General features: G+C 50.2%; 1 protein-coding gene across 3 annotated transcripts; it reads right to left on the bottom strand.

Moving 5' to 3' along the window:
• Window positions 1–1,160: 1,160 nt before the first annotated feature.
• TMEM171 (transmembrane protein 171) lies at window positions 1,161–10,986 on the bottom strand. Of its 3 annotated transcripts, none has more exons than XM_030322810.1 (4): window positions 10,811–10,986; window positions 7,137–7,853; window positions 3,154–3,295; window positions 1,161–1,414 (listed from the first exon to the last, which is right to left on the bottom strand). In XM_030322810.1, exons 2-4 carry the CDS (start codon window positions 7,774–7,776, stop codon window positions 1,216–1,218), a joined length of 981 nt encoding a protein of 326 aa, XP_030178670.1. In that variant the 5' UTR covers window positions 7,777–7,853; window positions 10,811–10,986; the 3' UTR covers window positions 1,161–1,215. The 3 variants fall into 3 exon arrangements, with proteins under 3 accessions (XP_030178670.1, XP_030178688.1, XP_030178680.1); XM_030322828.1 differs by having other exon boundaries at window positions 1,161–1,411; XM_030322820.1 differs by lacking the exon at window positions 10,811–10,986 and adding an exon at window positions 9,973–10,076.
• Window positions 10,987–21,479: the final 10,493 nt, after the last annotated feature.

The raw sequence follows: 21,479 nt of genomic DNA, 5'->3' as shown, positions 1-21,479 counted from the left end.
CACCTAACTGCTGGGTAATATGGATTTTTTTTTATGTTTTTTTTTTAACTTTTATTTATTTTTGAGACAGAGGGAGACAGAGCATGAACAGGGGAGGGGCAGAGAGAGAGGGAGACACAGAATCTGAAACAGGCTCCAGGCTCTGAGCTGTCAGCACACAGCCCTACGTAGGGCTCGAACTCACAGACCGTGAGATCTGTGAGCCGAAGTTGGACGCTTAACCGACTGAGCCACCCAGGCGCCTCATGGGTAATATGGATTTTTTATGGGGGTTAGGCTTGTGTAAAGGCATAAAAAGTTCTCGTTTTTGCGTGATTTCATTATCACAACAGTGCTGTTACCACAGATTTTTATGTTCCAAAAGTCACTTTCTCCCGGGTAGAAATGCTAATACTTAGTGGTGATTTCTGGTTTATACCTAGAATGAAATACTTACCTTCGCACCCAACAGTACAAAAGCTGTTGTTCATCAGTAGCCTTATAAGAATAAAAGCCAGTGGTCCAGGCAGCCTAGCACCAATACGTTGTAACCGAAAGGCACGCCCTTCCACGGGAATCTAGCTACCACAGTAGCCCAAGAAATCTCTTTTCTGACGGTGTCATTCCACAACGAGGAGGCTTCAGGATATCAATGTGCTGGTCACTGTCCCGGTGTAAACGACCTAATTACCTTCTTGCAAAATGGAAGAAAGAAAAGAGGAATAGGAGGAGGAGGAGGAAGAAGGAAGACAGGGAGAGGACAGGCAAGAAGAGGAAGAAATAATAAAGAACTTAGGAGAGTCGTCTAGTTTCTCTGCTTCAGAAGCAGTTAACATTGGAAATAGAATGGGCCAGGCTAAACATTAACAGCTGCCTCCGGTCAGCCTTTGACAGAAACAGGGTAGCCACAGCCTGGCCTTCAGAACCCAGCTAGATGGGTTCAAAACCCAACCTCACCACTGAGAAGCAGTGTGACCCAGGGTCACTTAATTAGCCTCTTGGAACCTTTGTTTCTTCGTCCAGCAGCTTGAATGTAGTAGGTCTAAATGAGAGAATCAGCTTATGGGCACTTTGCCTCTCCCGTGGTCCAGAGCGCTTAGTGCAGAACGTTCGCTATGGATGTTGATACTGAAAGGCCAGGGAAATCAGAACAGAGCCGATGCCACTGTATTTTTTTTTTATTACAAAACAAATTATATAAAATAGTGATTGATTTTATGTACAATTGAACTGGAGTCACAGTCGGGAAGGCTCAGAAGATGGGGATAAGGATGTGGTTGCCGCGATTTCTTTTTCTTCGTATCTGGGAGGCAGTTCAGAGGAGAGATGCGGAGTGTACGAGATCCCAGCGGATGAAGGAGACCCAGAAATGGTGTATATAGAATCACAATCTCTCTCAGAGCCCACACCTTGGCCCCCAGGAGTTGGGGTCCTACTAAAAAGAAGAAAGGAGAACAGAAAGGAAGGAGAGAATAGTGACACACGTTAAATATGAGGTTCTTTCCAAACGTTTAATTATATGCTTTTAGGACCATTTGCAAGGGTCTCAGGAGTAATTTCTTCCATGTTGTATTTCTTATAGATATATCTCGATTCCTTACTCCCTACTTTCCTTACAGCTGATTGTAACATTAAGAGAATTTCACCCTGTTTTGTTTTCCTTGACATTGAGAAGACGCGAGGTAGGGACGTATAGGTGCCATCTAAAATGAGTACACACACACACACACACACACACACACACACGCGCGCACACAGAGTTATTACTCTTCTCTGCCTGACTCTTCTCTGTTTCTGTCTTCCAGGACAGCTAGCATAAGGCAGACAGACTGAGGCAAATAGAAAATTAAATCAAACCAAAAACTTGAAGGGAGGCAGTAAAGCATAGTGGTTACTGGAGTGAGTTCTACCAGGCAGACCTGCCTCTGAATTTCCACTCCGCCACTTTCTAGCCGTGTGATCGTGAGCAAGTTATTTAACCTCACTAAGCCTCAGCATCCTCATCTGTAAAATGGGAATGATCAGAGTGCCTACTCTCCTACCCATGAGAATTACATGAGGTAATGCAAGTAAAGCCAGACTGTGGCACACAGAAATCAAGGTAGTAGCAAGTAGGAGTTGTTGTTGTCATTTTTTAAGTCAATAGACATTTATTTAGGGCTTGGGGAGGTTCATCATTGGAGTAAAGAATATAAAAATTCACTAACAGAATTCTACAAATGCCCAGAACGTAACCTCCCCTTCATCCCTGCAGGACGGTTCCTATATCCATCTCTGGTTGGATCTCCAGCTCACCACCCAGTTTGAAGCACAACAAGAACATGGGCCTTAAAACATGAAGGACCAGGTAAGGCAGCACCCATCCCCAGCAGTGGGGGTTTCCAGACATCCCCGTGGCCATGAAAGTCAGCCTCCCAGCCAGTCTGGCCGCCTCCAGCCTTTCCCCATTATGAACTGCACCAACCACCGCTTGCATCCCATGGCCATGTCTCTAAAACCTTCAGCTGCGTCCCTCTGCAGGAAGGAAAAACACCTAGATTTATGTTGTTTAATCTAACCCCAGGTATGCGTCCTAATTTGTGGCATATGGGGAGCATGGCGGAGGGGAGTGTGAATCTTATACTTCTCTTCATTCAGTCTGAGAAGGTCCCGAGGCCCAGGGAACAACTGAATATTGAGAAGAGAAGCCAAACTTGGTCAGGTCAGGGTGCAAGCTGATTTTAGCCAGTCACCCAAGTACCTCCATGAGGTACTGAAAACCTGTGTTCCTGTTGGAGGTCGCTAGGGGACCCCCATATCTCCCCATGATCTAAAGCGGCAAAGCCTAACATAGGGGGCCTCGCAAGCCCTGTCCCAGTGCTCAGTCTGGCTGATGAAGTGTTAAACATTTGGAGGCTCACCCATGCTAGGAACTCATAAAGGTACCTGGAGAAGGCTTCATATTAACCCGGCATAACCACTTTTACAATTTTTCACGTATGTGCTGCCTACAGTTTCCTGAAAGGTACCGTTACTATTAAGGCAATAATTCCGATACAACGTCCGCAAAAAAGATCCTCCCACTCTAACGTTGATTCCTGTACCGCAGCCTTAAAACTGATTTGGCCTGAGCTTAGCCACAGACCCGACAAGGTTAAACATGCTTACTCTTGAAGTGCAAACGCAAAGTCTTACCCATAGGTAAAAATACTGTAATACGCAGGTGGATTTTCATTTGGAAGCACACCGTTAGCCCCAGGACTTCGGGTTACTGCAGAAGCTGAAGATTCAGGAAAGTAAGGTGGTGGGGGAGGTGGGAATATTATCACGGCATCACCTGAGGAAAGACAGTATTTCGTTGAAAACAGGTGAGAAAGAAATGCAAGCACATCACCAAGAGCAAAATAAATTAATGTTACGTTTGGCCCATGTATGTAAAAGGTCAGAACACCTATGCCAACTCCAGAATTGAAAAGTGGGACTATCAAATTCACAGAGACATAGGGTGGACGTAGCCAGGGGCTGGGACAAGGGGGAATTGGAATGAATGTTTAACGGGGGACAGTTTCTTCTTGATGATGAAAAACTTCTAGAACTTGGTAGTGGTTATGGTTCCAAACACCGCGGATGTACGTAATGCCTCTGTGCACTTAGAAACGCTTAAGATGGTACATTTCATGTGATCTATAGTTTACCACAGTTTTTTTCAAACAGTGGGCCACTATTTCCTAGCAAGTCTGAGCTAAAGCGTTTCTGTGGAGCATTCGCTTCCTGGGGTTGTCTCCTGCTGCAAAAGCTTACTCCTTCTCAATTTGAAATTCTGAGTCATCGACACTGAGCTGTTGGATGAGGCGCCTTGTTCCTTACATGCGGTATTAGCCTCTGAGCAAATGACAACAGGCTAGGCCACAGCCGCTCTTTCAACTGCCAAAGCTGTGCTGCGTGCCCTTCTATAAGCTTTTAGTCACCCTTTCACCCAAGCTTTCCCAGAGAAAGTCACACTCCAGTTAAGCTTGTTTTTCTGTTTTCGGTTTTGGTTTTTGTGTCTGCCTTTCTGTTGCTGCTGTTCATTCCAGAACACATCCCGTGTTGGGGGGAGGAGACAGTGGAAACCAGATGCAAACTCTACCTTGTACTCCAAATCCAATACAGAACGTCCCATGGGGGTTGCCCAGATCATTCTGGCCCTGCGGCAGCACCAGAGATCTGCCGAAATAGAGGTCCGAGGGCAGCCTCTGATAAGCCGGCAGCACCAAATGACAGCTTAGGCAACATGCAGGAGAGAGGACTTTGATTCACCACAGGGAGGCAACCGGTTTGTACAGGCAGCAGACCCGACGCCCGTCTAGGTCAGGACAAGGTTTGTTACCGCTACCAGGGTGCCATTTGCCAGTTACCAGCCCCGGGGGGCCTGGGCTGTCACATCTGTGACCGGCAGGCCATCCCTAACTGCACCTGCCTCAGAGAACGGGCAGCAGGGCTGGGTTCTTGTGTGCTGGTCACACAGCAGACTGACTCAGCTCTAACACACCCGCGAAGGTGCTTAAAGCCCAGGCCACCAGCAAGTGGCACCGATCCACGTGTCGGACGAAACACTCCCGGCTGGCCACTCTCTGCCGTATTACCTCGAAGCGGACTTAGCCCTGCCAAAATGTGTTATTCCCCGAAGCGGACTTAGCCCTGCCAAAAATGTGTTAAGTCTTTCTCTCCCTCCGCGAGCACATGGCGCCTAGAGCTTAAAATGTATGTCGCTAACCTAAACTTGATAACATATAATGGTTATCTCGGGATCCTCATGTAGTTTTTTTCACAGGTCTTGGTAGGTCAGAGGAAGTAAAGCTGACTGTGCACTTTAATTACACAGCATGGAACAAAGGCCCCGGGAATAAGCCTCTAGAGCAGGCCAGTCACCTGTCCAATGCAAACAAGGAAGTGCTCAAAGCCACCAGCTGTCTCTGGGGCTTGTCCAAGCCTCTGCTTGTCCTCCCTCTGCAAGGGAGGCTCCCCGCCCTCCCCACCCTTGCAACCTGCTCTCCCTGAAAGCAGCCCCGTCCCCCCTGGATTTCCCTTTCACTGTGTCCCCCAGGACCTGATGTCTTCTGGGAGGTGACAGCAGACATCCCTCAAGGGAGGCCTAGCTCATAGCCCTGCTTGTATATCCAGGACCCGGCACTGAGTGTGCCCACAACGGGGATATCTCGTGTGTCTGGGGAGGAGGGGCTTCCATTCCAGGAACAGCTGAATTCTGGGACTTGGCCAAGGACTGCCTCTTATCACCCCAATCCTTCATAAGGCAGAACTGAGCATCAACAGACAGTGTCTATCTGGAGTCTTAGCAATTACACCAAAAGGCATGGCTGCGGAAAACCTAAACCCTATCCCATAATATCAAAGGAGAGAAAAACAAGGAGTTAGGCTGCCAGACTTTCACAGGGGTGATGGTACTGAAAGGGTTAAGCGGAAAAGCCAGCATCAGGATGAGACCACCCAGGAGTCACTGTGTCCCAGCACCAGCAGCCCTGCTTTCTGCTGCCCCTCAAGTCCAGCCACCAGGAGGGAGGCTGAGCCCCAAAGATCCCCCGATAGTAAACCCCAAGGGCATACCTCGAAATGCTCCCGAGTAAGTGGAAGACTGTAAGCATCAAATGCGTGTGTTTACTTAGACCCACCGTGTTCCCCAAAAGGACTGAGAACATCTACAACATAGGGTAAGCCCTTTAGCCATGTAACGGCTGCCCAGGACCCTAGGCGAAACCAGTGCTACGCGGGGGCCACGGTGTGTGCGTGGCCGCCTGCCTGGGTTGGGATCCTGGCTCTGCCACTTGCTGGTCTGTGCCCTCGGCAAGTTACTTGAGATCCCTGTGCCTCAGTTTCTTCATCTCTAACGTGGAGATACTAAGAGTAGCTGCCTCATTGGGTGGTTGTAGGTGTGAAAGAATTTGACAGAGTAGGTCCTTGAAGAACACTTGGATGGGTATTTGGTCCCAGGATGAACCCTGCGTCTGTGTTAGCTGTTGTTAATGTATAACTGATATTGGTGTGGCCCCCATAAATACATAAATACACAAATAAGTAAGCCGGGAGCTTCAACCATGGCTCAAGGATGCGTCTGTAAACCCATGTGCCCTGCTCTCCAAGGCCGGTGCCATGCGAGGCTGGCAGTCCAGGGCACCCCCCGCTGTGAATACCGCTGCTTCCACCAGACGCGCCCCCCACCCCCGAACATGAGAAACGTGCACCACACTCCTTCTCTGCTCCTGTCCCATAATGCTCTTTGCCGAGCCTTGCAGACGTCAAGGCTACGGCTTGAGAGCTTTTCCCTTTCCAAAGCAGGAGACTGAAAAAAGAAAAGAGCGATTGGTGAAACTGAACAGCAGTGGGGTTTTTCATTGGTTGTGTGAAACTGAGGCAAAAGCTACTGATGTTCTGTAGGGGGCCGACTCTGGGAGCTATTCCTCCATCTGTTCTGCAGAACCCAGAGAACTCAGAAGTCCTGGCTGGGCATTTCATGGGGGAAAGAAGTGACAGGTGCGATCACAGTTCAATTTCATCTGTGCCACTATTTCAAACTTCACCTCCATCCTGAAGCCACAAATGACAGCAAACGAAGAACTACGTGGGAAACCTTGCAGAAAGCTGCCTCAAAACATAGAAGATGGCTGGCCTTGGGACAGACAGGATCCTAGAATGTTAGTGCTGCAAGGAATCTCAGCAATGCAAGGCTCATTTTATAGATATGTAAACTAAGGCCAGAAGAGGTTAAGGACTTCCCAAGGATAGCCAGCCAGTGATAGCCAGGGATGAGAGTCTGCATGGCCGGCACAAAGTGCCATGTCACTTGGCAGGTCTCTAACGTGACAGAAGGTTCCCAGGCTCTCCTTAGCAGTTTCTGTCACTTTCCTCTTAATTTGCTCTGTGACCTCAGTCAAGGTCACAACTTAATGTCCCAGTGCTTTTGCTAAATAATAAGGAATTGCTGGGAGGAGATGAGGTGTACAAGGATTCTTCCAGGGCTTAACACAGCAGCAGGACTGTGCACATGTGCGTATGCGTGCACATGTGTGTAAGAGAGAGACACAAAAAAGAGAGACTCTGGGCCAGACCCGAGGGCAGCCCGGTGAAGCCTTCATGCTACAGCCACTGTGCTATGAGCATGCATAGGAATGACAGCCACCTACCTACGGTGACCTGGACAGGCTCCGTGTTCTGGATCTGTCTGTCTTCAGCTTCAGAGGCCTCCTGGCCCACATTCAAGTTGTTTCTCTTCTTAACATGGGCAACCACAAAGAAACACAATCCCATGAGTACAATCAAGGGTCCCATGATCTGCAGGGATAGGAATCCACAGATCTGGGGCTCCACGTCGGCAGTGTCTGTCTCATTCAGGGGTTCCTGTGCCCAGTCGGAGCCACATCCAGGGACCCAAATGCCAAGTATGCTGATGAGCATGCCGCTTGTCAAGAACAGAAACCCAAAGATGAGGCACTGGGCAAACTGGCGGCTCTCTCCACAGAGGAAGGCTCGGTCGGGGTCCGCCTGACTGCCTCGCAGGTGCCCCTCCCGGAGCTGAAGCCGTGCCCGGGAGCGGGCCAGGATCACAGCCCCGAGCCCAACGGCGGCACAGGCAGGCCCAGCGACCTTCAGCACCATGCTGCAGTCTGGGAAGGTTTTGTATTGGCATGTCTGGAACCCAAAGATGGAGAGCAGGACTCCCACGCACAACAGGATGGCACCAAAGACAAAAAGGAAGAAAATGACCTTGCTGACACTCCTGTCTGGCTGGACCCCATCTGGCTCAGCAGCAGCTACAGGAGACATGGCCAGAAGAGGCCCCTTCCCCAGAACCAGGCAGAATGGATTTCCTTCCCTCCAGTGGTTGGTTGGTTTCAACAGCTCTGAAAATGTAACCAAACACCAAATTAAAGTGGGCACAGGTGTTCCTGACCCGCCCTGGCCATTTCAGAAATCACACTAGGATGAAATCATAGGAACAGAACTTTATGCAAGGGATACACTGGGGAACAATGAGCTGGTTTATGAGTCAGAAGCACCGGCATTCAGAAACTCTTGAATATGTAATTTTATGAAGATACTCAAGAAGAGGAAATGCAATGACCATGCACCTAAGAGTATGTTTAAAAAAACAAAACCCATACAATAAACGTAACTGGGAGTGGCTTTTCCTGTTATGAGTCTTACAAACTCACTTCCCCAGTCAAAAACAAAAACAAAAAAAGAAAAAAACAGTGGCGAGTGAGGGAAGAACTACTGGGATTATTTCTGATTTACAGACATCCCACGTTTCATCACAGCTGCTCCGAACATTTCTAAGTCGGTAAATTTTCGTTCAGTAACTAACTTTCCATTTCCTGTTTTAGACTGTGGCAACTTTCCATTCCCAGCCCTTTTCTAAGGCTGTCACATCTCCAGGAGGCCCAAGGTCGGCAGTTTCAATTGAATGGGAAGGCAGTTCAGGAACAGAGTGGATTTGGTGGATTTTAAGTAAACTGTGTCAAACTTCGTCCCTTGAGTTCTCAAACAGGCACTGGGGCTGCGCCGGCCTGGCTGACCGGGCTGGGATGACCCAGGGGTGTGTGGCACAGCGGGTCAGGCGAGGCCTTGCCTCCCAGGCGTGCAGATGGCCTCTCACTCACCCTCCTCCAAAGTGCCTCTCACTTCCACAAAAAAGGTGTAGGCTCAGTTAAAAATAAACAGCCAATAAAACCACCAGTTACAGAGCACTAAACAGCAAGAGGACTTGACTTTGGAAGAAGCGGGTTAGTGAAACCAAGTGGGAGAGTACCTTCCACAAGATTACCAAGCCTCGCGCTTACATTATCCTATATGAAGGGTACCCTATGCCGTTGTGAAAAAGTTGCCTAGTTTACTACGTTGACTTGATCGTCCGTCTAGTTATCTCTTCTTACTCTAATGAGTGGAATATTTTACCAGGACCCTTCAAGTTGAGGCACCGGAAAAAGCAACCTAAACGTGAACACCATTTTTACTTGCTCAAGGAAAGAAAACTTAAAATGCTTTGTGCCATTTGTATCCATGATCATATGAAGGAGATTGAGATTGAGGCTCTAAAGCCAAGGCCATCTTGATAGATCCAAATGATGCCCAAGGAGGGTCAGCTAATTTAGGTAACAAAAGCAAATAGCTGGTCTTACACTAGGAAGTACTTTTCCAGGAAAATGTGCACTGAAATCAGAAGGAAGTTGGGGCGAGAAGGAAATATTGGAGGGAAATAAGTTTCCATTTTAGACCTAGACAAACTATATTTATGAAGATGCAATAAGCTGAGACAAACACTTAAAGACAAGGTTGCACTAATTGAAGAAAAAGAAATCTAGATCATGTAATCTCTTTTGCTGGTTCCAGTGATAAGGGTGATTCTCTGTGACAAAGTCCTATCAGGAATTTCTGGTACCTTCAACTCTGAAGCGAGTCACAAGGCTTCAAATGACTTCAGGCAAATTCCCAAATACTAGTAAAGTAAATAGAAGCCTCAAAGTGGACTTGTAGCTCTTTTCCATGGACTAGTGGACTAAACACCTGCCATATGTATTAATCCCTCATCCAAAATAGCGTGTGGGTAGTCAGTCTGTCTCGTATACATGCACTCACAAACGGACACAAAGACATCGACACTAACAGAAGAGTAAACCTTTTTTAAATACCAACCTATGTTTAATGTCCCCAAAGCCGAATCCACCTCCCCAACACAATTTTTCAAAGGACATTTCCAAATCATCGGCATCTCACCCAGCCTAAAACTCGGGTGCATCTGGGGACCCAGGCAAGGGCAGCCAGAAGTCTTTTACAGGGAGTAGTTTCTCGTGGGTTTTAAGGAGCCGAAGCGTAACAACAGCCCCGAGCGGTTCCGCCTGTGGCTCCCACCCTTGCAGGTTTAGCTAGGGATCTCCGTCTCGCCCCAAGGCTTGGTCCCAAAAGCGCAGCGCCAGACCCCGCGCGGGAGTGCGGAGAAGCGCGGGGACCCGAGCCGCTTACCTGAAGCTTCGTCGGGCGTGCGCGCTGCCTGCGCCGGGGCGCGTCCCGGGAGCCTGGCCCGGGCCTGGGGGAACGCGCTCTGGGAGGCGGCGCTGGCCGTGGGCACCCGGCTGGGCGCGGCCTCCCTGTGGCGGCCGGCACCGCACGCTCCCACCTGCGCGTCCGGGCGCGGAGGGCGGGCCGCCACTGTATTTACAGAAGGAGGCGGTGCCAGAGGGGGCGCGGCGGGGCAGGGCCGACTGGCGGGAGCTGGCCGCCGCCGGGTGCTGCCCTTCGGGGCTGGAGAAGCGCCCGGCGCGGCAGTGGAGGACGGGGGACGGCCTTGGAGCCCGGGGCGGGCAGAGCTGGCCGCTTCTACGCCCGTGACCGTGCGCGCAAGGAATCCAGGAAAAATGGGCACCCCCGCCACTTCGCTGGCCCACAGCCGTGGGAGGTAGGGGGCGGCGAGTTGAGGTTCTCCTCCCGGCTGTCCGAACTGCGCGCTGCGAGATCCAGGCAGCAGGAAGGGAGCCGGTTCCCTTCAGGGTCCCGGGCCCAGAGTTGGGGCAGGGGGAGACGCGGGAAGGGGACTCGCCCGCTGCCCTCTCCGATGTGCTGGTGGCCCAGGCAGGACTGGGCCCTGCGTTCCTGAAGCCGCGCTTTCGGCCACGACGCCGTCTAGGGCTAGTCTACCCAGCGGCGTGTGCCACTCCTGCCCCTCCGGAGACCTTGAAGGGGGGGGGGGGATCACTGGAGCAAGTCCCTCGCTGCAAGCTCCCCGAAAGGGGAAAGGGTTGTGTAGACACCAGGTCCCTGAAACTTGCGCTCTATTAGAATGTGAGACAAGGGTCCTCCATACCTGAGCCATCCAGACAGGAGCTCCTAGCTCCAGTACTGAAGCGGGCCTTGGGCAGGTCAGCTCTGTCCCTTCCGCGCTCACACTTATGCTCTGTCCGCCTTACCACAGAACCCCCTTTCGGGTTCTCGATTGTTAATAGTCTACCGGAATTAAACTGGTAACTTTCCCTGCCCTTGAACCAGTCCTTTCCTTTCGGGATGGGTTTGCTAATCCCCATGCTATTTGTAACCTGCCCCACGACACGTGACAGGGACCCAACCGCGCCAGTTTCCACACCAGAGGTCAGGGCGCTGTGGAAGGTGAATCAAAGGCTCGGCCCAAGTACAGAGGGGAGCCCTGGGGACTTTCCCCAGCTCCATCGCTTCTCCCCACTTCCTGTCCCCTTTGCCTGAAACCCAGTCTGGAGTTAATGCCAGTTGCTTTAAGCTTTTTAAAGTGTAAGCACTCTGCATATCTAATACAGCGAGTTGTTCTCTAGGTCTCACTCTGCTTAGCTGATTTCAAGGCATGAGAAGGAGGGGACAGAGGGAGGCAGAGGGAAGGCTGCTTCCCTGGGCTTTGAGTGCAGGACCCCTGGGTCGGAGACATGAGGCTTGGGGAGGGAGGCATACTGGACATGTTCCTGCGTTGGGACTTGCTGAGGACAGTTGTCCCGGTGGCCAGATGTCGCCTTTCTCCCAGCCGGAGTGCCTTGGCCTCTGAGAATCTCTGCCCTGACTGAACATCACTGATTGTCACGGTAATGCATAATACTGATGACACCACCACCCCTTGTTCTGTGCCAGGCCCTGCGTTACCCACTCTACCTGCAGCCTCCACTTGTTTAGTATGTCTCCAGCGCCGCAGAGAAGGCTGGAGCCAAAGAGGATGGGGGGCTAAAAACCGGTCCGTTTTCAGTTGTGGAAACCAAGACCCAAGGGCAAAAATTGACCTTCCCAGCTGGCTCGTGTGGAGCAGGGGCCTGAACCAGATGTTCTGGCTGTTCCTCCTAGGTACACCCGTCACCCAGAGGACACACAGTGCCATGAACTCAGAATGTGGCTTTTTATTACGTGGCTTTTTAATCAGTGTAATAATATAGACACCGTATCCCAAGGACATTGCAGCAATCCGTGTCCCGGGTGGGGATCCTGGTCCAAGTGTCAGGATATTTCCAAGGTAGAGAGGCCTCAAAGTACACCTAGCTAACAAGCAGAGAGCCGGCAGGGGTGATTTCACAACAGCAGTGGACACGGAGCTTTCTAAGAACACAGGCCCTGAATACAGAAAGTGCTCTCCCTTCGCAGGCCTGCTAACAGCTCTTTTTTGTACAAGGGGGTTTCCATCTGCTTTCCCCGCTCGTGCTTTCCTTCTCCTGTATTTGAAACTCAATCTCTGGTCACGTCGTGTGCGGACCTGCGAGGGCCCTGTTGACACAGCTGCCCCCCCCACCCTGCCCCGGTGCCACATGACTTTGGGCTGGCCACACATGACGGACTTGAATGTACTGGCACCAAGGACGATCAGATTAGCCTCCACTTGGGATATGTCTGCCGCTTGGACTGTTTGTCTTTTGGAGCCTGTTTGACTAAATTAAAATCCTTAGAAACCGATCAGCACTCAAGTATGAAAGACATGACCACCAGCCTCCAAGGTGCTCGTTTTCGTAGCAGACCTACTTTCAGGAAAGAGGCTGGGTCACCTCCTGCCTGTGTAAAACCAAGTGGCCTTTTCCAGCTTGTGTGGTAGTGAAAAAAGACAAGACCAGACAGACTCCTTAGAAAAATAGGTGCAGAATGAGCTATGAAAAACGGATGAATTCAGGATGAACGCATTCAGGAAGTGAATCTGGACAGCGAAGACGTGGCATGCGTTCATTCATTCATGCGGCAAATATTTAGTGAGTACTGAACACATGCCAATAAACAAGACACAAAATCCTTTGCCCTCCTGGAATTTCTATTTTAGTAAGGAGGAGAAAGACAATAAAAAAAAAAAAAAAGACACATACGCTATCTGGAGTATTAGGTGGCAGTAAGTGCTGTGGGGAGTAAGAAATCCCAGGAGGAGGGGGGGGGACATTTCGCTTTCAGCAGGGTGGCTGAGGAAGGCGTCTCTGAGAAGGTGACACTGTGGCAGAAACTTGAAGGGAATGGGGAAGCGAGCATAGTGATGATCTATTATTGCCTAACAAATTACCCCAAAACTTAGAAGCTTAAAACAACAAAGATTTATTACCTCTCACTGTTTCTGAGGGGCTGGAATCTCAGAACAGATGGGGGAGGGTGGTTCTGGCTGGGGATCTCCCATCAGGTTGTGGTCAAGCCATCTGAAGGTGACTGGGGCTGGGAAGAGCACTTCAGACAAAGGAAAGAGCGGATGCAAAGGCCCTGAGGCAGAAGCAGGCATATTCGAGGAAGAACAAGAGGGAGGCAAAGGTGATGAGGTAAGCAAGGGAATGAGGAATAGGAGAGGAAGTCAGAGAGGAAAGGTGTGAGGTGAAGGGGGGGGGGGCACATGCACCAGATTGCAAAAAGCTTTGTGGTGCTCTGAGTGACATGAGAAGTCTTTGGAAGCTTCTTTAGCAGAGTGTGTCATAGTCTGACTTTTTTTTTTTTAAAGGGAACAGTGGCTTCCAGGTGAGAGTCACGTGAGGTCCTCCTCAGACTCAGGAAGGGTAGAAGGGAGACATTTAGGAGGCTAATAAAATAACCCAGGAGATAAATGACTGTAGCTTGTGTTTGGAGGTGATAAGGCAATTGGACTCTCTATATGCCAGGAAGAGAGAGTCAACGGGGTTTTCCTTGGACTGGATGTGGGTTTTGACTTTAAGCTTTTGGGCCTGGGGAACCAGAAGGATGGGTCTGGCATTGCCCCAAGATGGGGAAGAATGGGGGCACCTGGGTCGTTCAGTCGGTTGAGTGCCCGACTTCCGTTCAGGTCATGATCTCATGGTTCCTGGGCTCGAGCCCCACGTCGGGCTCTGTGCTGACAGCTCAGAGCCTGGAGCCTTTTCAGATTCCGTGTCTCCCTCTCTCTCTGCCCCCACCCTGCTCGTGCTCTGTCTCTTTCAAAACTAAATAGACATAACAAAAAAAGAAAAGAAAAGCAAGGATGGGAAGAATGAAGGCAGGACCAGTTTGAGAGGGAAGCTTTGGGGCCTGTTAACTTTGAGGTGCCCAGGAGACATCTGAGTGGAGACGTTGAGTAGGCAACTTTCCTGTGCTCTGTCGGGTCTGTTGGTTAAATCAAGAGGGCTGGGGTCCCTCTCACACGTGCATACGTGGCTACACCCACCAGGTAGCAATCAGTGCGACTGAGGGCTCCGAGCAGGCACGGAGCCGTGGGCAGTCTGGGGCTGACCGGTGCGGGGGTTCCAGTGTCCCCCGGGGCCGCCGGCAGTCAGAGTGGCCAGGAGGGAGCGCTTTCCGCCAGTGCGGCCACGTCCGCTGCTCGCTGCTCTGTTCCCAGAGCAGTGCCCTGCGGAACCCGTGTCCTCCACTCCCCCCCCACCCCCACAGGCCACTTGACACTCCCTGGAGCACTGCCCTGCTGAGAAACAGCTTGGGGCGGGGCCAGCGGTGCCGATTGGCTTCTGGAGCTCAGTATCACGGTTTCGGGATTTACAAGAGTGCCGAAGGACAGGGAAGCAGCCAAGTGTGCCACATTCTTGTTTCTCTCTTCTGCCCCAAATTAACCTCAGCAGCCCGAAGCATGCTTTTCTCTTTCCCATATCTGACGTTTCTCGGGACTCTGATGGAATTTGCTCTCGAGCGCTTGGTCTCGGGTCCGTATTTCAGGGAGTGCTCCCAGGACAGCTGGCGACACCTCTGAACCTAGATGGGTGTCCTACAGCTGCCGGCCCCTGCCAAGCTGCCGCGGTCGGGGGAGGCCGAGGCTCCCCGGGCATCTCCTTCCTCTGTGCCCCTGTGTGGGACTTAGAATAGGCCTGACAGGTATACCTGGGTAGGATGGACTGACTTGGCGGGCTTGAGCCGAAGGCTTTTATTTGGCCCCTTAGCTGACCCCCAGTGCAGACTGATCTTTTGCAGAGTCATTTTATTGCCTGAAATGGTTCTGTTGACTTTGACTGGCGATAACAGCTTGGCAGGAGTGCGGCGAGCTGAAGCCAGGGCTCCGGAACTCGAGGGGTTGTTTTGTAGAGAGTGAGTGAGGATTTGCAACGGTCTTGGCCTCCGACTGGCCAGAGAGAGAGGGCACTTCGACAGTGGTGGCAGCCTGTGGGCAGCGGGCTGGAGGACAGACCAACACACTGACAGCAAGAAGTTTCTGGAAATGTGGCCGTTTCCTGGCGCCTTGCCTTGCCTCCATCTAACACCTCGCACTGACTGGGTGGCAAAGAACAGAGTGTTTCTCCCCAGCATGTAAAAGGGCGTGAGTGGACCACAGTTTAGATCCCGGCTTTGCCACCTAGTAGCTGTGTGACCTTGGGCAGGCAAACAACTTTTCTGTGCCTCAGTGTCCTCATTTATAACACGGGAATAAGCAGACCTACCTCAGACGATATCTTGAAGAATAAATTTCTGGCACGTGACCAGCCACCAACAATGTATTTCTGGCTAGTCACCTCATCTTCTATCTGTGCCCCCTTCCTGGCCCATAATTTTCACAAGGCTGATCTGACCAATCCATGGAGAAGGTTAAGGGGTGGATGAGGACGGAGATCAGGAGCTCTCTCTCTCAGAGCAAAATGAATCGTGTCGACTTCTCTCGCGCAATTGCAATGGTCTGAGCCGCTGCTAACTCAACGATAGCACATTTCCCAGTTATTTCTAGGGGTCCTCAAAGGTATTTATGACATGATTTCAAAAACGACCTGTCCAGATGGCCCCCCTGTGTTGTCTGCCCTGTTGTTCTGCCTCTTCTGCTCCACCACCATCCCCAGCCACCAAAGCTTCTGGAAGGGGCCTTGCCGCTGTTGGTGTCCCCGGAGGGATATGTGGGGACCCATGCAGGCTGCTCCCCCAGCCAGTCGGTGGCCAGGGTCCAGGGTTCTCCCTGCCGTCCTCTCCTGGATCCACCTGTGCATCTCGGGCCCATCACTACACCCTCGGTTCTGGCCCTCCACTTCCTGGTTGCCCCCGATGATTCCAAAGAGGAGTCAGTTCAGCTTACAGTGCTCCAAAAATATGGCCACGTGAAGTAGATATGAAAATAAATGAGAAAAGGAAAGGAAAACGAAAGGTTGGGTATATTTCCAACCTGATTCACACAGCTCGTGGTGATGGATGGTATGGTCTGGTGTGGATGCCAGGATCAGGTGTGGACGCTTGTCTGAGACACGTAGAGATGGCTCTCTGAATGGCTCCACCCAGACTGGGAGCGGGCCACCCGATGGCGGAAGTGGCATCTGTGGGGACCCCAGCCCCCAGCTGGAGCCCCGAGGCAGGGTGCAGCGTCCCCGGTGGTCCCTCACAGTCACACACTCGAACCCTTGGTTTCTCCCATAGCGACTGTGGCCTAAAAACTGAAGCGGTAAGAACCTGAACACCTGAGAGCCGGGCATCTGAGAGATTAAAAGGCAGTTTGGCAGGAAGCCACCTCCTAAGTGCCCCAGATTTTAACAAAAGGCCCCTTGTCACAGCAGCAGAATGCAGGTTAAGGCCAGGGCTTGAGGCGGTGTTGATCCAGAAAGAAGGAAAAGAAAACTGCTCTTTGGGGTTTTTTTCTTGTTAACCTATCTCACAGGCTTATTGAAAGGATGAAATGAATACAGAGAGAAAGACCTGCTGTAATTTAGGCTTGGATGCCATCCCCGAAGACATAATTTCTCCTAAATAATAATAATCGCTAACTCCCACATAAAACAGACTCTGTTTGTGGTGACGCACACACCTGACTCATTCGCACTTCCTGACAAGCCAATGACATAAGTATTGTTGTTCCCCATTTTACGTGTGCACGGAGGGGGTGAGCAGCTCCGACCTGAGCTTGCAGGGAAGCCGCAAGGCTGGATTCGAGGCCCCATGCTTCTTCCCTCTCCTAAGTGAGCCTGAAGCTTGGCCCACGGCATCCTTTTTCATCGCCCACCGGAGGTAGCCGTGGCTCTTTTTCCGTGTCACTTTTGAGTCACTCAAGGGCAAGCTCACAAACTCCCTTTCATCTTTTAATTCGCCAGTGAAATGCCGTTTTCCCAGATAGACCCTCCAATCTAGATCAGCCCCGACTCCCCACACCCCCCCTTGTTATTTTCAGAGCACCTGGTATTTTTTCATTCAGGGCACTTGTCACAAGCATAGTTTATTATCCCTCTGAGACCACCCATCCCCCACCCTTGGCTGTTTAAACCGCTGTGTCCCCCTCTCCCTTCTTGTCGCTGTCATCTAGGACCTCCCAGACCTCCCACCATCCAGCTCAGGTTTTGGCCCCTGCTGCTCAGGCCCCTCCCACTTCAAATCCTGCCTCAATCCTGGGCACCTTAAACCTCCCGTGAATGACCCCGGGGATGTCCAGGCCTCCACGCCCATCCACCTCAGCCCACACCTCCCGCCAGCACCTTTCTAAGCCAGGACCTCTGTGGCCGCATGCTGCCGGTGAGAGACACAGCCCCAGAAGCAGCCACCGTCTGCATAAATCAGTGTCCCCAAACGGAAGGGTCCTCGGCAACCCAACCCCATTTTGCTCCTAGACTCACTTCACTTTCCGCAAGACTGTGTCAGCAGGTGGCCCACAGCCCAGGGAGCCCTGTCCTCTGCTGTGGCAGTGCCGCTGATGGTCACGATCCCTGCCTGGCCATCATGGTTCTTCAAGGGCAAACAACCCTTGGCCGAGTGTGCCCCACCTACCATGCCCCTGGCTCAGGGTCCCGGGGTTACAGCCTCTTTAATTTGCTCTCAAGGGCCTACCTCTTAAAGCATAATGGCTTCTCAGCCCAGTCAGGCAGCTTTAGGTCTTAGCCTCCTGCTGTGCCAAAGCCAGTTCTCCTGTCGAGGTGACTTCACCCTGACTTCGAACCCAAGTCACCATTCTAGGCTCCCCTCTAGAGTGACCTCTTCTGTGAGGGCTCTCGACACTTGTTGCCAAAGGTCTAAGTCAGAACCGCCTTCATCCATCACCAACGTATTGGAGAGGAAAGGTAATTTTCCCTCTACTCTTCTGAATTCTGCGCTGAAAACTTTCAATAAGAGACCAATTAACCAGAGACAAACAGAAGCTTACTAACATGAACACCACGTATACCTGGGAGATATGGAAGAATGAGTAACTCCCCGAGGTGGCCTAGAATTCAGGCTCAATACCATCCTAATAGGGAAGCAAGATGCCTGATGGCAGCCTCTTGGGGAGAGTAAATGACTTTTAGGAAAGATGAATGAGTCCTTAGAAGAAGAGATGGAAGGTGTAACATTTTGTGACAAAGCCTGGGTGTGGTATCAGCTTCTGTGTCACCTTCCAGCCTGCTTTCCTGTGGCAAGAGTTGACCTTCCCTGGTTGATGAGACCCCCAGGGAGGAGATTTGTGACAATGGGGTTCCTTTTGGAGAACTTGTCTTCAGGCAGACAAGGGGGGGTCAGAGGAAGGCTCTCTGCGTTTGCTCTTTTTCAAGTGCCCGCAGCTCAAACGGTTTGCCAACGTGCCACATTTTGGGGTGTCGTATTCTGCTACCCTTCAAAGGCTTAAAATACAGTCGGTTAAAGAGCCAGAGAGTACGTAGTTTAGGCTTTAGGACATTTGGTCTCGACTGCACCTGCTCATCTCCACTGTCATAGCGGGAAGGCAGCCTTGGACACAGATAATATGTAAACAAATGAGTGTCACTATGTTCCCATAAAACTTTACTTATGGACACTGAAACTTGAATGTCATACACTTTTCATGTGTCACAAAGTATTCTTTAAAAATTTTTTCAACAGTTTAAAGCATAAAAATCAGGGGTGCCTGGGTGGCTCAGTCAGTTGAGCATCTGACTTTTGATTTTGGCTCAGGTCATGATCCCAAAGTCGTGGAATTGAGCCCTGAGTCAGGCTCTACACTGAACATGGAGTCTGCTTAAGATTCTCTCTCTCTCTCTCTCTCTCTCTCTCTCTCTCTCTCTCTTTCTCTCTCTCTCTCTCTCTCTCTCTCTCTCTCTCTCTGTCCCTCCCAACCCCCCCTCCCTCTCTGCTGCTCACGCTCTCTCTCGGTCTAAAAAAAAAAAAAAAAAAAAAGGTTAAAAAACCATGCTTAGTTCATGAGCCACACAAAAATAGGAGGCAGCCATATTTGTCCTGTGGGCTGTAGTTTGCTTATCCTGTGCCAAGGTGTTGACCCTGTCCTACTTTCTCTGAGCGTGCCCAGTTAACCTGGACAAGGATAATGCTGAGATGGATCTAAGCAGGAGGCTTCCTGATGGCTCTGAGTTCAGGCCATCTTACCCCAGGTGCCGTGACTGGATGTTGTCACCTTTCCCAGTCGATGGTCCATTGGGGTCACAAGGGGCCTTTTTATATGTAGTTGAAATTCTTTTCCTCTGAACCACCCTCTCAACTCTTTTTTGCAGCACAACTCCCTCCCCCACACTCTGTCAGATTCATGTTAGAGCTATTATTTCTAGTAATAGTTTGCTTGTGTACTTAATGATTGCCCGTATTTCTAATATATTCATATCTGATCAATTAGTGCTAATAATAATTGTGCTGATAGTCCAATCCAAAATCATTTTAATTCTTATGGTTATAGGAAACAAAAAACAGTTACATATGTGTACATTTTCCTGCAAAGCAAAATATATGTATCTCAGAGAAATAATATGGTTAATAAATGCTCTTGCATAAAAATATTACACTAGGGATAAAATTCTCTGGGGGGAGGCATACAGATTTAAAATTTTAACATAAAAATATGTAAAATGTATTAACATTTTTAGAAAGCTGGCTAATTTTGGGGCTGCCTGGGTGGCTCATTCGGTTAAGTGTCTGAATTTGGCTCAGGCCATGATCCCACGGCTGTGAGTTCCAGCCCTGCATTGGGCTCTGTGCTGACAGCTCAGAACCTGGAGCCTGCTTCGGATTCTGTGTCTCCCTCTCTCTCCGTCCCTCCCCCACTTATGCTCTGTCTCTCTCTCTCTCTCAAAAATAAAGAAACATTAAAAAGAATTTTTTTTGGGGGGGGGCGCCTGGGTGGCTCAGTCGGTTAAGCGTCCGACTTCAGCTCAGGTCACGATCTCGCGGTCCGTGAGTTCGAGCCCCGCGTCAGGCTCTGGGCTGATGGCTCAGAGCCTGGAGCCTGTTTCCGATTCTGTGTCTCCCTCTCTCTCTGCCCCTCCCCCGTTCATGCTCTGTCTCTCTCTGTCCCAAAAATAAATAAACGTTGAAAAAAAAAATTAAAAAAAAAAAATTAAAAAAGAACCAAAAAAAAAAAAAAAATTTTTTTTTTTAAAGCTGGCGAATTTTAAAAAATAGATTATGGTTGGGGTGCCCGGGGCAGTTCAGTCAGTTGAGCATCTGATTCTTGGTTTCGTCTCGGGTCATGTTCAATCCCTACGTCGGGTTCTGTGCTGACACTGGAGATCCTGCTTGGGATTCTCTCTCTCTCTCTCTGTCTCTCTGTCTCTCCCTGCCCCTTCCACTCTCACTCTCTCTCTCTCTCATAGTAAATAAACTTAAAAAATAGGTTATGGTTATGTCATGAACTAAGCTAAACCAGCTTAATCGTATAACACCGCCCATACTGTTTTTAGTAGCCTCCTAAAGATGTCTGAATTACCTGAAGGCTTGCTACTCCCACACAACCTCACCAATGTCTCAAACCCCTCACATCAGGTCTACTGGACATACAGACCCTTATTAAACATGTATTAACAAACGGGCACAAAGCAGTTAATATGGCTGTTCTGTTCCTTGAGCTTGATGACCTTGACTTGACTGGAGTCAGCCCCGTGACATTCCAGAGCCAGGTCTCTGTGCTACTCAGGATGCACCAGGCCACTGGACATCTTTGTCACATCAGTGGCCGGTGACTGGCCTGTGAGGGGATGAGATGAGCCTCAGATGCCCTCCCAGTGGGTGAATTAACCTTGCCCTGAGTTCATATGAGGGTAAGGGATAGTACCTTTAAAATCTGTTAGCCAACCCACATGTCTTAGATACCTCCAATACCCGCCAGAAAAAGCCTGCCGCTGCATTCATTGTGCCACTTTCACTGCAGACCTTTATGCTAATTAGCAGAGGTCCAGGTATGGATTGTAGCACCCGTGGAAGCCCCTGGCCCGTGGCCTTTCTGACCTTAGCTCCCTTCCCAGGCTCTGTGGTCTTGGAATCCTAGCTGACCTGGTTTTAGTTTGACCTCAGTAGCACAATATCACACTTTGGCTGCAGAATTTAAAAGAAAAAAATTTTTTTAATGTTTATTTATTTTTGAGAGAGACAGAGCATGAGGAGGGGAGGGGCAGAGAGAGAGGGAGACATAGAATCCGAAACAGGCTCCAGGATCTGAACTGTCAGCACAGAGTCTAACGTGGGGTTCGAACCTATGAACCATGAGATCATGACCTGAGCCAAAGTCAGACCTAACCGCCCCTTGGCTACAGAAGTTTAAAATATGGCCATTTAGCAGTGAGTGTCAAACCACTGATGTATTTTATTCCATTAGGCATCTTTAAAAATGACATATGTTTTGTTTTTAAATGTCAGTACTTATAACATGCCACAAATACCGGTTCTTTCTATTTAAATTTACGATGGAAATTTTGAAT

This window comes from Lynx canadensis, chromosome A1 (assembly GCF_007474595.2).
Source record: "Lynx canadensis isolate LIC74 chromosome A1, mLynCan4.pri.v2, whole genome shotgun sequence".
Classification (NCBI taxonomy): Eukaryota; Metazoa; Chordata; class Mammalia; order Carnivora; family Felidae; genus Lynx; species Lynx canadensis.
The sequence above is the reverse complement of the archived record's forward strand: the minus strand, read 5'-3'. Positions and strand labels throughout refer to the sequence as shown.